The sequence below is a fragment of the Diabrotica undecimpunctata genome, chromosome 8, assembly GCF_040954645.1.
Source record: "Diabrotica undecimpunctata isolate CICGRU chromosome 8, icDiaUnde3, whole genome shotgun sequence".
NCBI lineage: Eukaryota > Metazoa > Arthropoda > Insecta > Coleoptera > Chrysomelidae > Diabrotica > Diabrotica undecimpunctata.
The window spans coordinates 33,912,736-33,928,204 of record NC_092810.1 but is presented as its reverse complement, the minus strand read 5'-3'; the positions used below and the strand labels follow the sequence as shown (position 1 = coordinate 33,928,204).

The 15,469-nt window shown below is 31.4% G+C and overlaps 1 protein-coding gene across 1 annotated transcript in view; it reads right to left on the bottom strand.

The window, feature by feature from the left end:
- LOC140447412 (pyrokinin-1 receptor-like) overlaps positions 1-15,469 on the bottom strand; it is a 649,679-nt gene that overhangs the window by 380,166 nt on the left and 254,044 nt on the right. The window contains exon 3 of the mRNA XM_072540050.1: positions 2,631-2,844. Within this exon, the coding sequence (XP_072396151.1) occupies positions 2,631-2,844 (214 nt within the window). The remainder of the gene's footprint in view (positions 1-2,630; positions 2,845-15,469) is intronic.

Below are 15,469 nucleotides of genomic sequence, written 5' to 3'. Positions count from 1 at the left end.
CCTATTTTGACTCCGAAAATATTTGATTTGCCTCAGATATTTTATTCTCAAAGCTCTTATTGCACTTTTTTCTACAAGCACTTTTCGGTTGTTTTCGGTTTTCCTCCAACGAAATTGCATTTTGCGTAGAAGTCGCCTTAAAGATGTTTGTGAAATTGTGATATCCAAATCGTTGTGAATTTTTTGTTTTAATTTTTTTACCGTAACCCGACATTTTTCTGTTTTATAAAAATCGTAAATTATTCTGCGAATGTCGCTTATTTGGTATTCCGGCAAATCTATGATTGATCTACTGACTCGTTTTTTGCCTGGACTGGAAAAATGGACTCTGCCGGTATTATTCAAAGAACATTTTGCCTCGCTTGTTATTCTTTCGATTGTTCTGATGGAAATGCCTGTAAAAGAATTAGTAACTATAGTGATTTATTTTATCTAGGATGTAGGTGTATAAAAATGTCTATATTTACTGCCATATCGAAAGACAGTACACAATATATTACACTAGTCCTAACTAATTTAACGCCCGCTTTCATAATCAGTCATTAGGAGAAAGTCATGAATTTAATGGGTTTTAAATACCAAATTTTAAATACTGAGAAATATTTGACCTGTTTTGCTATTTAACTGTATTATACAAATACTTATGTCATTAGCAAGTAATATTTTTTTGAATTTGACGTAATCTATTAATGTCTTTTTAATCGTAAACAAATTATACAGGTCGAGGTAATGGATTTCGGGAACAGCTATGACCTTGAACATTTCACATAAACTTGTGTACTAAATAGGCGTAATGCATAGCTCTTGTCAAAATCCAATACATTAATAATATAATTACATATCTTCGATTCTAAAATATTGTAAAAGACTTTAAAGAGTCTAAGTAAGAAAAGAGATATTTAGTTATATTCTTTGTGGCATTTTCAAGGTCAAAGCTGTTCCCAAAATCCATTAACTCTTGGTATTATTTCAAAATTATTATTTACATTTTACATGTTTTTACACTAAATAAGTAAATATTATAATGTCTCGAATGTCTTTTAGTAAAATCTACGTGAAATAACAACTTCGACTATAGTGAGGGAAATACCTGTGGGATTATGACATACTCTTCCAAACGTAGGCAAACAATTATTTTGTTGAGGAAATTACACCCGTGGAGGATAATATTTGCTCTCGTATATTCGACAAACTGTTATGCAATAATCTGGAATGCCGACACAAAATCAACCAAATCCTCCACTATGTTTTGTTTTTAAACCAGGAGGAGTAAACTAAAAAGTTTCACAGCCAAGAAAGTAGCTAGAAAATTCTGCAAATATATTATATCTTCTTTTTGGGTTGATCATGACGGCCTTCGACGGTAATCCATAAATATTATAGCATTATAAAATTATTAAAGGTAAAAAAAAATTAAAGGTAAATTTGAATTACTCCTCCTGGTTTAAAAACAAGCCATAGGTTTGTCAACAAATCATAGGTTTGTTTGTTTGTCATAGGTTTTTTTTCATAGGTAAAAGAGGGCATTGAAAATACTGTACGAAAAGGGAAACCCGAAATTTTGCAAATATACATGTATCATATTGTAGCTTGCTGTGAGGTGTGTAATCAGCAAAAAACCTAAGAAACTATCCACGTGATTAATTTTTCTGTATTTTATGTGTAATAGAATTGTGCTGAACTCTGGATCATTTTTTGTAAAATAACGAATAATTTAAATTTTTTGTAAGTGTGGTAAGCTGTCAACATTATTATGTATGTCAAATAGTCACCTATTTTTGATCTATTTTAATTTAATACAAGGTAGACATAAACAAACAAAATATTTCCACCAGTGGGAAGAAAATGCCTTATAAATAGAAATAGAACTATTGTGTTTTAAAAATAATATATAATTAAAATGAAATAAAAATATAGAGTTATTTTTGGTCCAAATAGACCACCGTAGTGCGGTTTTGTTATTATTTAGAAGTCGTCTAATTAAAATTAATTTATTGTAAGTACAAACTTACCTGTTGCTTTAGCTGTATTTTCTTTCACAGTTTTTAGGGTCTCTGCTTCGAGTTTAATATTTTTGAAATAATTAAACACATTAAATATAATCTCCCGAGATTGTCCACTGATAACAGAATTATTCTTTCTACTATTTTTCAACGCCATCGTTAGAAATTGTCACAAATACACTTAACTATCCGAAATAATAAGAAGTCTGAAAAATAATAGCTGCAAATCACTTAAGTGTTACGCACCTGATAACTGGGAGGATACTTAAGACCACCACCTAAGCCACTAAGCAATTTTGGGTTTGTGCGCACCGCCAAGTTAACTGGCGATGACAGTATCATTTAATTTTAGCCTGATTTATGCGCCAGAGTTATGAAAAATTGGACATTTTGCGCCACCCAGCGAAGCCGCGGCAGATATTTGAACAATGTTATATTCCATATTGACATCAAGAGGATTTTTTAACGAATATAAATTTTTGATAATATCTCATACACACTTTGAGATTTATTGTAATTTATATACAAGAATCACTTAATTAAAGACCCGATATATGCACATAATGCTGTAATTTGTCTATTTTTTCTTTTTTTGATTTTTTATTGTACTGTGGCATATTAACTTACCGTTAAATTTCTCGCAGACAATCCCCAACGCCATAGCTTGCGGCACAGCCAGACACATCGCCACTGCCCAGATGAAGATGATATACTTGATCGCTCTGTTTAGCTTCGAGAGAGTGTGCGACAGAAAAGGATGACAGATAGCCACGTATCGTTCCACTGTGAAAGCAGTGATTGTGAGAACTGTAGCGTTGGCCGATGTTTCTGCAGTAAATCCCTGAAATAAACAAAAATATATATAGAGTTTATAAAGTAAATTTTCAATAGATGTCTGAAGGGCGAAATAAATTGTGTGTTCTCGAGAATAGCGAACTAAGATCGAACACAGATAGGAGACATTGTCGTAGAGTTTAGGAAGGTTCTTAAACGATAAAAGTTAAAGTTAAGCTCTACAGAATGTCCACTATATAGTTTGAAGTCTCAAACACTCCGTTTAAGATGCCACTGAGCGTCGATTTTAATCAAAAACATTACCAAAAATACCATTTTGATGTATTTTTTTGCTGACTACAATATTTTTTGAGTAAATTTTAATAGTAGATAACAGTGCGTCACATTTATTTAGGCACGATCGCGTCTATAAGAACGTCTATGAGAGTGTCTATATAGAGTTAATTTTATATGTTGAAATGCGAAAACGTGCATTTTTCATACCGGACGATAAAATACGACTTTACGCTCCTATAGTCTGGCAAATATTAAATGTAACTATAAATCATAAATCACGAGTCGTAAGTGGTCAAAAATAGCCGAAATCAGGTGTCTTTCATGAATTCTCGGAAATTTTGAATTTTGAAAGAAAATGTCTTTCTTTGCTTGTTACTTTACAATGTAACAATAGAATATTATATTGTTACTTATAATAATAAAAATAATACATTGGATCTAGTTTATAAAATAAGTTTTCGTTTACATTAATAATGTGTACTCAAATTAGTATATTCTTTTCATTTCATAACGATATTAAATTATTAAGTCTGTTAATAGAAAGAGTGCTAGTAACCACAGATGCTTGTTTGGTTTGTATGTATATAATGTCTTTTAAAAACGTGCCAAAACGTCTTTATTTGGAAGAAGTTATACATTGAGTCATGCATGACATGAATTATATTGTTACAAATACAATACTTCCCGCAATTAGTTTAAAGTATTGCGTTTACGGCAGTAAACAGAACAAAACGCAATGATCGAGATTCGAAGTTTATGTCTGAGAAAAATTTAATTCTCTTGGATGTCAAATAACCGAGAAGTCTATTTAATAACGTAATTAATCAATGTCCTGACATTATGACGAAATGTGTTTACACAGCAAAATAAAGACACACCAGATGAATCAACAGCTGAATCAGCAGATTGCTACAACTACAAAAACGAAGTAAATACTTTTGTTTTATAAGCGTCAATAAAAAACTAAAAATTCCGTGAACGGAAGAACTTGAATACAAGGTAAACCTTTAACACATTCTCTACCTATCAAAGCGGATGAAACTCGGCTAGGAGCCATTTTTTTTTGAAATTTAAAACAGTCATAATTTTTTAATATTGTGTTTTTAAGCTATTATTATCATTATCTTAAAGAGTTTCATAATTCTGTCAAATTCTTTTACATCACGCGCTAGCACGTGATCGGCACTAGTGGTCCTTTTTCTCTCCCGATAGCCGAATCGCGCACTCGCGCGTGTCCTAATGTATTCTTATTTATATAATCGTTTTCATCGTTCTTGGCGTGTGCGTGTAAAAACACTTGCAATAAGTTGTTTCATCTGTCTTTCCTTGTCTAAGCTCGATTTGTTTACCTCCTCCAGTGGCGGAGCAAAATGTAGCATGTCAAACGAAATAATAGTTTATATTATATAAATATAATGATAACGGAATATACGTATAAATTGCGAAGAAGTATTTTTCTAGCTTGCAGTACAATAGGACAGGATATAACGAAAAGTACATTTTAAAAGGATTTTGAAATATACCCAAAAAAGTGTTAATTATTTATCCCACTTTAATTAAAAAATGATACAGATTTTTTAAGTTTTAAGCACTGTAGCGAATTCTGAACTGTTACAAAGTACTGACCTTGATTAATTAGCTAATCAGTCAGCGTCTTCACTCGAACTGTCTTCATCATTGGAATCTTCCGCCAAATCGATGATAATCCTACTTTCATTTTCATCACATGTGACTACTTTTGCCCAGTCGTCCTGAATTAATTTTTCAGTATCGTTAACACAACTCGCCCACACTGCAGGTGTTGCCTCAGCTAATGCATCACCCGAAACTTTTTTCACTGTTTCATATCCACGTCCATGTTCTCCAATATGACGATCATAGTATTGTTTAGAAATGCCCCAGACCAACTCAATCGGATTATATTGACAGTGATATGGAGGCAATCTCAAAACCTGATGCCCATGTTCTTGGAGTAGCTCGTCTATAACGTGCCTGGTATTTTGTGGTTTATTGTGGCGACAAAGACTCAATAGCTCTGTCTTGCCCGAATCGTCGTCAAAAATTATTTTTTTCGATCGTAACCATTCTTGTAAGTCCGATTTTTTCCAACTGGCATTCGGTAACTTTTCTATTAAAGAGCTATGGTATGAGGTATTATCCATAATAATTAGAGATGGTTCCTCCAACATTGGTATCAGCTTTTCGGAGACCCACTTTTTAAAAGACTCTTTATCCATAGAATCATGATAGTATGCACTCTTCGATTTCGTAGAAAACAGTAATCCAGCATCTTTAATAAATCCTTGCCTACTTCCGCATGTAAACCAACAAAGCGTTTACCTGTATTTTCGTGTCCTTTTCTGATGCTTTTCACACAGTCATCTTGCCAAGTACGTTTATATGCCCGTTTTAGGAATATCCATGTTTCATCTAAAAAAACGAACTGAAGTGGGCTTGGACTTAAAAAATTTCTCATATAATGCCTCAAAAAATACATATGTCGTTTGGAGACAATACATGGTTTCTCACAAAGCACTCGTCTACTATTTTCTAGTTTGTATAAAAACCCACAATTTTTCATAAGACGCCACAAACTTGTATCAGAACCGTCATAGAGATGCTTGTTTCTTAAATGTGTATTTAGAACTTTAATTGTAACGTGCTCTCCTTTTGTTTTCATGCCATACAGTACATTTCTAATCTCTCCTTTTATAGTATCGCTGACATCATTAGTCTTTTTTTTTACATTACGTGGCTCTCCTCGTATAGTAAGAGCTGCCCCTGTCTTGTATTCACTCTTTATTCTTGTCACTATGCAAAGATTGATTTTCAAAGCGTCCGCTACTCGTTCATGTACCGATGATAACGAAAGCAAAGGTCCGTTGTTTTCTTTTTCTTTTTTAAAATACTCCAATAAATGAACTACACATTGTCGCATTTCTCCTGTTATCGTTTTTCCCGGCATTTTTTTTATTAAATAGAACAATTAGTTATTCACAACAAAACATAATAAGTAAAACTGTTCGGAACAAATTCCAACAATGACTGACTAAAATCGACTAAAACAACATAAAATATCAATGGTAATTGCTACAATTAAAAACCTATTAGCCAGCTCATTCAAGAACAATGCCACAAGTCACTATTGCAATTGGTTTTGGAAGAGAGAGAGTTAATTTCTAATAAACTAGAATTTTAAAGGTGTCGAGAGTATTATTTTATATAATGGAATTCCACACAGTAAGAGCTCAAACTATTAATTAATTAAAAACTGTTTACTTATAAAAACTATTACAGCAGCTACTTCAAACCTGCACAGATCAGGGTAACATGTTAAAAAAAAAACACGTCACTGCCAGCTATCTGTATTCGTAAAGAGGCCGAACTTATCACCGACACCGTATCGGCCAAACGCATCGGTGTTATTGCTACAATACTGGGAGACGTGAGTGGTCTCTTCATTCCCTTCTCATCGCACTTTACCATGACGAACATGACTCGCACAATTGAATTACGCATCTGTGTATCAGAGAGAGACGAATATTAAAAATTCCGTAGTAGCTTATTTCAGGCACACGCCAAGAACGATGAAAACGAGTATACTAATTTGTAAGTAATAAGTAACAATATAAGTAAATCAAATGTATTTAAAAACTTAAAATGATATACAAAAATCAAAGTGCAAAAAAATAGAATACTCCAGAATAAGCCTCATATTAGATATTGAATAATCCAAAATTGAAACTAAGTTTTAACACCCTGTAAATAAATGTTTAATAATCAATAATGGAATAAATTTAACCATTACCCAACTATTTCGCTGTAAGAGAAAATTTGTTATAGTTGCTTAAATTTTTTTTGCTTATAATGTAGTAAGTTGTGGTTTATTTTGTATTATTTATGTTTATTTTGTATTGTTTGTTTTATTAAAATTCTTTCTGATTCGTTGTGTATCAGCAAGTTAAAGTATAAAGTAGGTATGCACATTTGTGTACCACTGCATTGGTTTCATTTATACCAAATATGTCAAAATTATGGGTTTAAAAATCGAGAGTAACAACTATAAATATTTTGAAATCGAAAAGAAAATTTTAAATTACGCAAAATTTATCAATCCTAGTTATAGGACATCCATATACCATTCGAAAGTGGAAAATTTTTTTAATAAAATAATTCATTTATACAGAGTGTTGGCATCTTTCTTTTCGTCATATTTTAATAATAATTATCCTATTCCCAACGAATACAAATCCAAAGACATAAAAATTTTAATTTATTTACAAAAAATGTATTTACAACTACACTGGTTTCGTTTATAACAGTATGTCAATATGATGGGTTTAAAAATCGAAAGTAACAATTATAAATATTTGAAATCGATTTCCGTTTAACAAAATTTTAAATTACGGCAAAACTATCAGTCCTAGTTATAGGACATCCATATGTCATTCGAAAGAGATAATTTTTAATAATTTAATAGTTCATTAATATACAGGCTGTTCTATTTAAAATAACTCTTATATTACACATTGAATAATCCAATAATGAAACTACAAATTTTGAACACCCTGTAAATAAATGTTTAATAATTAATCATGAAATACATTCGACCAATATCCAGCTATTTAGATGTATGAGTAATTTTATTAGAATTGCTTAAATAAATTAAGAATGAGTCCTCGTTTAAAGTTATACATTTTAAGAAAATTCGACATTACTCAGAACCCCCTATACCTAGGTATGGGGAAATCTTATAAAACTATACCTTATTTTTTGCAGACAATTAGAAAATCCAATAAAATACAGGGTTCTGTATTTTATGTTTTACGGTTTATGTTTTCTGTTCCATAAGAAAACATAAAACTTTGAAACGCCGCGCTTTATTGTGACACCCTGTATATTTTAGAATAATTTTAAAATGTAGTCTTTATCAACCTACATACTATACATTACTTGGTAAAAACCAAATGGTTCAGAAAACCCATGTGTAGCAATAGATTAATAAGCTAATACTCACGTCATTCAAACAAGATGAAAACGAGAAAATGAACCCTAATAACAGGATTAGAAAAATGTGTTTTAATGCTTTCTCGTTCAGTTTACCTACAGGAACATCTTCAATTGTTAAAAACCATTTTAATTACTATCTGGAGGATAAACTATTATCCTCCAGATAAGCTACATAGGATGCTTTTTTCTAATATTGTTAATATAAATAACTTAACACCATTTTTTGCAAAATCTTAGAAGATTGTATCCAACAATCAGAACATCTATTATTATTCACTGCCTTATACACCATCATTACCGCCTAAATTAATACCAATACTTAAGGTTATTGCTAATACAAAAATAGCAACAAAAAACATCAAAACTATTTTAGCTTTGTATTCAAAAACTAAATATTATATAGACAAATTAGATAAAACCAATGTGGTATATAGCATTAGTTGTATTCAGTGTGAAGCTGTGTATGTTGGTCAGACCGCGAGAAATCTTCCAAATCGTATAAGAGGGATTGTAAACTAAAAAAACCATCCTGTGCTTCGACAGGGCATGTAATCGACACAGATCACATTATGGATGTTGATAATATTAATATTTTGTGTAATTAAGGTAATAAATTCAAAAGGATCTTTTTGGAAATGGTACGTATTAGTAAGAGTGATAATAATTTAAACAAAAGATCAGAAATTAATAATCTAAGTAAAAGTTATAACTTATTTCTTTATAATTCATCCATAAAACCACCAAATTATCACATTTTTATTTTGTTTTCCATATACTTGTTACTTTTTTTTCAGTATCTGTGAATAATAAATAATTTTTTTTTATTAAATAAAAAATAGTAAAAAAAAATTGTGTTGGCAATATAATTGTTATTAAAATACAAACTAGAAGGATTATTTACAATTTTCTGTTGGTTGCTATTCTAATTTATAAAAATTCAGTTTTTTTTGTTTAAATAATTTTTTCAAATAATTTTTATCAGATCTAAGAATTTGTGTAATAATGTTTTTTTAAGTATGTTTTGCAGCAAATTTTGTTTTTTACAACAAAACTATTTTTATTTGGCGAGTTACTACTTTTTTACAAATATCCGTTCCACTTTATCAGATGTTTTGTATTTTTATTTTAGCTCTTGAAAATAATTGTAAGCAAACATAAAGCTTAAGTAGTAAAAAATAGTTATCTAATAGCAACTTTTTATTGGTCCCAACTTATCCAAACATAGTTATATTTTTTACAAATGAGTCAACAAGTACTTCTCTTTTCTTACGTTTGTAGAAAAACATGGGTTTTTTCGATGACATCCGAAACGATAATGGGCAATCCACTGTCAGAATTCTGAACGAGTGGATGAAAATTACTATCAAACTTGCTGCTGTACACAAGCAAAGAACTTTTTTATTGAATGGTAAATCTAATGAATGTTTTCCTGGACATCTTACAAATAAGAAAAACCTAAGAAAACTCCACTTGAGGCTCCTTAAGTAGTTTTTTAATAACTCTTTTGTAAATAAAATGTAAATGTGATAATGCTTTCTAAACATCTAAGGCGATGATTGATATTAAAAAACATTTTAAAAAAATTATCTGGTATAAACCAAATCCGGAATACATATTTAACAGCGAAATCTAAATCCTCAGGTTTTCATCAATCTGTATAATCCGCTTTCCAAAGCAAAATCTTTTGCTTCCACTTCATGGCCATTATAACGCGGCGCTGTCGGCGATAAAGATGAATATCGGTGATTTATTTGCTCCTTTTCGGGTATTTTTCACACGCGTGTGTGCTCGTCAAAATGAATAAAAAATTATGTCGACTCAAGACAGGATATATTATGGAATTATATATAAAGAAGATTAGCAGCCTCTTACGAATTGGGCTGGACAGAGCCTAAAACAGAACAGAAGTGTACTCGAAGAAGAATAAAAAAAACTTGGCTTGTATGTATCGAATATATTAAACCTTTATATTCGGTCTGAAAATTATTGATAATACTGCTTTTATGATACGGTTGATAACACAGGTCTACGAGCAAAAAATTGTTTAAAATTTGATTAGTGATTTTTATAATGTTTTCAACGCTGATTTTGGAAAAAATAGTGAAAAATAGTGAAAAAATTCCATCACGTACAGTTATTTCACAAAATGATATAATAAAGAGTAATAAGGAGAAACCAGCAGTATATACGTCGGTACACATATACGAGCCAAACGGTATGCATACGGTATGCGAACGCTATATTCGTTAATGTGTACGGCAGAAAAAACCGCTTGCGTACTGTTTCATCGTGACTCGTCGCAAATTATTGCGGTTTATTCCACGACTTCAAAGGAAGCTCGTCTTTCAGTTTGGACGGCGCTTACTAGACGCAGCGAACATTTTTATTGTCTCATCAAATCGACATTGTGTGAATGACGTGTTTCTTCCTAGAGAGACGTGAGAAAACAGTAATCTGATTATTGTACATATTTTTATTTTTGTTAAACAAGCAAAAACAGAAACATAAATCAGTACCCAAATTATAAATAAAATGAATCATTTCGCACATGTGTGTTCGTTTTTGGTTTGTCGCTTTCCATGGATCGAGATAAGTATGCGATCAGTACGATGTAGAATATTTTTCAAGGATCTGTACGCGTACGGTACGTTTACCGTTTGGCTCGCATATGTGTACCCACACCCACCTTTATATTAGCACTTATGTTGCGCTGTCTCCTTCCCCGCCATTAACAAGCAGTGAGCCTCTTATACTGTTCTACAGTTCACATCAGCTCTTCACTCGTGGCAGTTCACGTGTTGTTGTTATAACTCGCCAGATTGCTTCTGTTACATTTGCGGTCTAGATATTAACCTCTAGAGAACAGAGGACCTATATACAAGTGAAGAAGAAATAGAAGATCTACAGATTGATGACAACGTAACAATCAAAGGAAAGGATAAATTCAAATACTTGGGGTTTATAATCACGAAAAAGGCAACAACAGAGGAAGAAATTACACAAAGATTAGGACAAACAAGAGCAGCAATCCGACAACTTAACTTAGTATGGTGTGATAGACACCTAAATATCAAGACAAAAACACAGATTTATAAAACATTAGTGCGAATTATTATGACATATGGGGCTGAAAATTGGATCATAAACAAGAAAAACAGCAGTAAGATAGTAGCAACAGAGATGGAATGCCTGCGAAGATGCTGCAGAGTAACAAGAATGGATAGGAGAGGTAATGACGAAATAAAGCAAAGAACATAAATAGAAACAGACATACTAACATAAATAGAACAAAAAAGACTAAAGTGGTATGGACATGTAAGAAGAACTAATGACAGCAGATGGATAAAGAGAATATCTGAATGGAGCCCCATAGGAAATTTTTTTAAAGATTTATTTGTTCTGAAACTAATTTAGATAATGCAATTTTTGTTGTTGTTTCAGAACAAATAAATCTATCTATTAAAATATGCTTAGACTTTTCGGATATGTATAGTTGATGATTGACACATGTATACAGAAAGAAAGAAAACAATTAGAGCTAATCACTTAACGGGGACAATATAAGCTTTGTCTGACGTAAAATAAATTTAAAATTCTATTGTTAGGGAAATGCACTTCAATTATAAAATTAATGTTTACTATAAAAACTTTCATCATAGTAATAGTTGCAGTTGTAGCGGGGTAAATCCTAACCAGAAATTGTACTGCTTTTAAACTATTGTCTCTTCTATCCATTTCATTTAAAACCTAATCTTAGCATTGCAATTTCGCACATTTTTTAATCTTTAAATTTTAGTTAACAAATTTGCCTTGTCTTCGTGTCGAATATTGTAGCAACTATATTTGACATTGAAGGGGCTTTTGATTCAGTCTCTAGAAATCCAATAACTAACAATCCAAAAACTACAATCTAGATTCATTCTTTCATTTTAAAAAAAATTCTAACCCAAAGAACATTTAAACATATTGCCAACGGTAAGCCTTCAATCTCTTTGTTAAAATTAGGCTGTCCCATAAGGATCTGTATAGAGTTCAACTCTTTAATTTATTCGTGCACCTAAACAAATTTGCCGGCCCTTTCGTACTAATGTAATACACTGATAACCTAATCATTTATACATATATATATATATATATATATATATATATATATATATATATATATATATATATATTCCATTGCATTTTCCATTTCAAAGTTATTGAGTTTTTTCTCTGTCGCCTCTGTAATTGTCCAGGTCTCAACTCCATACAACAGGACAGAGAACACGTAGCATCTTAATACTCTAGTTGTATTGTTCTGAAGCTATTTTCTTGTGGCATTTTAAATTAATTGCTATTTAAATGGGAATAAGCCACAATTAAAGGTTAAAATACGTTTATTGACGTTTCAATTTCCACTTCGGAAATCGTTCTCAAAATACAAACATTAGTAAATTAAACAAATTTTGTTTTTTGTTACTTAGTGAAAAATTCTTCTAATAATTTAATTTTATCTGACTCATCTATATTGACAATTCAGACATACATTATACATTTTAAAGTAGACGACTTTAAAATGATATTGCCAATATTGTTGAGTTGCGTTCCTGGGACGACTTTACTTATAAGATAGTTCATTCGATTACATGAAATCAACTTTAACTTGAGAATATCCGTCAGAAAAGATCATAACATGTAATTCGTCTTTAAAAAGACAAATACATGCCATGATAACAGTAAAATTCTGCTGTTAGTGATTCCATAGTAAATTATGAGGTAAAATCCAGGAAAAAACCTCATAATGCTATCCCGACATGGTAAGTATTTGATCGTGCATTTAGTTTACCTTCAATAAACACCAAATTCCGATTTTATATGTTTGTTATTTAAAAAACATAAATGATGTATTCTCTATATGTTACTGGCTTACCAATACTGGTATTTTCTTTTTAATAACTTCGTCTTTCAATATGGGTAACCAGATCCTACTACATTCTGTCGAGGAATTCGCGACACAATTGGTCTCATTTAGCATAATTAGAGCCGCTTCTTTGATTTTTCTCTTTTTACCATCCGTTTCTTTTAGGACTATATTTGAATCATTCCATTGAACCCTATGTTCATTATCCCATGCGTGTTTACATATTTGAGATTTATCAAATTCTCTATTTTTAATATAGGAAAATAGCGGCTGCAGTTAATATTTCATGGTCGACCATGTTCTGTGAAATTCTTCGCCCAAAAAGGTGGACAAAAATTAGGCGGAAAAATCGAAAGAAGATTTAATATGGAAAATTATTTTCAATCAAATCACCACCCTAAATAAGCCAAACACAATACGAAACAAAAATATGATCCACCTCTACAGAATTGTGGCAATGACAGAGCAGAGTTGTCAACTGACTAATAACGTTTGTCGACTATAGTGAGGTAGAGAAATTTATACGTTCCATATCTGCCGCATAGAACAGACTGAAGTCAAATACAGGAATAGGATATTTAGTTGATTAAAGAATTGAATGAGGAATTGGGCACCAACTATTTTAAGAATAAAAATATTAAAATAAAAGATAAAGGGAATAAATTAATAAAATCAAAAGAAATTTAAATAAAATAGTTATCAAAAGAAAAATAACAAACATGTTACGTTTATAATGTTACAAAATTTCGCTTTAAATACGTGCATTGTGTTGTTTACATAAGGTCAGGTATTCGTAAATCTTCACTATATTATCTTAACAATTTGACTTTTCTGTTTAATATCCTTTCCTAATGTCCTTTTGACAATGAATTACATTTTAAAGTGCACTTTAGCACAGTGTAGACTTTAAAGAATGTGATAAATACTATATAAATCTAAATTTTCAAACAAATCGAGTTAGGGTAACAAAATTCCACACAAAAAACGGCTCATGACGGAAATGCTAGAATTTTCCGATAGGTAAATAAAAGTATCAACATATCGAGCATTATTACATTTCGAAATTACGTATACATACAATAAAATTATTTACATAACCTAATCCTATTTCCTACCAATTATTACTTTCTTAAAAGAGTCGACGTGAACGTAAAATTTGATTTCTGCCATATCCGAACAATATAAATCAAAGTATATTAAATTTTGGACGAGGTTAATCCACAGAGAACATGGGACATCGAGATTTGCATTTCAAATTTCTTCCTGCGAATGTTAACTTTCAAATAAAGTAGTCATACATTTCACGTTCAGGGGCGCAAGTGTGAAATGAGAGAATATTATGCTGTCGAGTTATATTGTACGAGGTGTAAAGAATGTAATACTTCATGGCTTTACTTGGTTTGTCTGAATAAATTACAAAAAAAAACCCAAGGCGTTGATTATAAACGAAAACGTAGCCGAAGTTTTCCCTTCTTTTTTGTTTCGAGGGATTGGCTATTTGTTTCTGTTTCAGCATCAATCATCACCTTTTTTTGTTTTACAATAAGCAGACTTGAGCAAATATGCACAAAGCACTTTTATATATATCAATGAAGAATGCATGGAGACACTAAAGTAAGGCCCGTATTTGGATATGATCCATTTAAATGTTCTCGGTATCTTACGATACCTAAAAACCTCTCGAGCATTGAAGTAGCAGCCAATGATGAACAAGAACAGAAATTTGTGCCCTCAAAAATAATTGGTATAACGATGAATGCAAGAATGCAACAAAAGAAAAAAACTAAACCTACAGAAAGATACGAATTCTACGAACTAGAACAACTGTAGAGAATTACCAAACAAAGAGAAAAAAAAAACGAAACAGAAGAACAAAAAATGAAATCACTTAAAAAGGAGCTTAAGTATATAGAAAACTCCAACAGAGAGAAAGAATTCAGAGCATTCTATAAGAAAGTTAACAGCAACAGAAAATAATTCAAGGTAACCACAAGGCAATGCAGAAGTCATAATGGTGACCTATTAACAACAAGGAAAGATGTATTGAATATATGGGTGGATAAAGTTAGGGAAACAGACGAAACGAAGAGGAACCAGCAACAATTCTTTAAGTTAAAGTTGCAGTTAAGAAATTAGCCAGAAACAAATCACCCGGAATAGATAATCTCCCAGGTCAACTATATAATATAGGTATATGTAATATGGTCTGTGATATGGACCTAGGAATCCCTCCCCAATGATTGGAATATTGGAATACTTTGCACCATTCACAAAAAGGAGATATCTTTGAATGCTCTAACCACAGATGAATTACGCTTCCAAATTCAGCGTATAAAATATTTTTCCCAGTACTATGTTACCGAATGGCACCATATGCAGAACGGATAGTAAGAAATTACCAGGCTGCTTTCAGAGGTGGTAAATGGACAATTCATCAAACCCTAGAACAAATTTTATAAAGAACACTGGAAGATGCACTGGA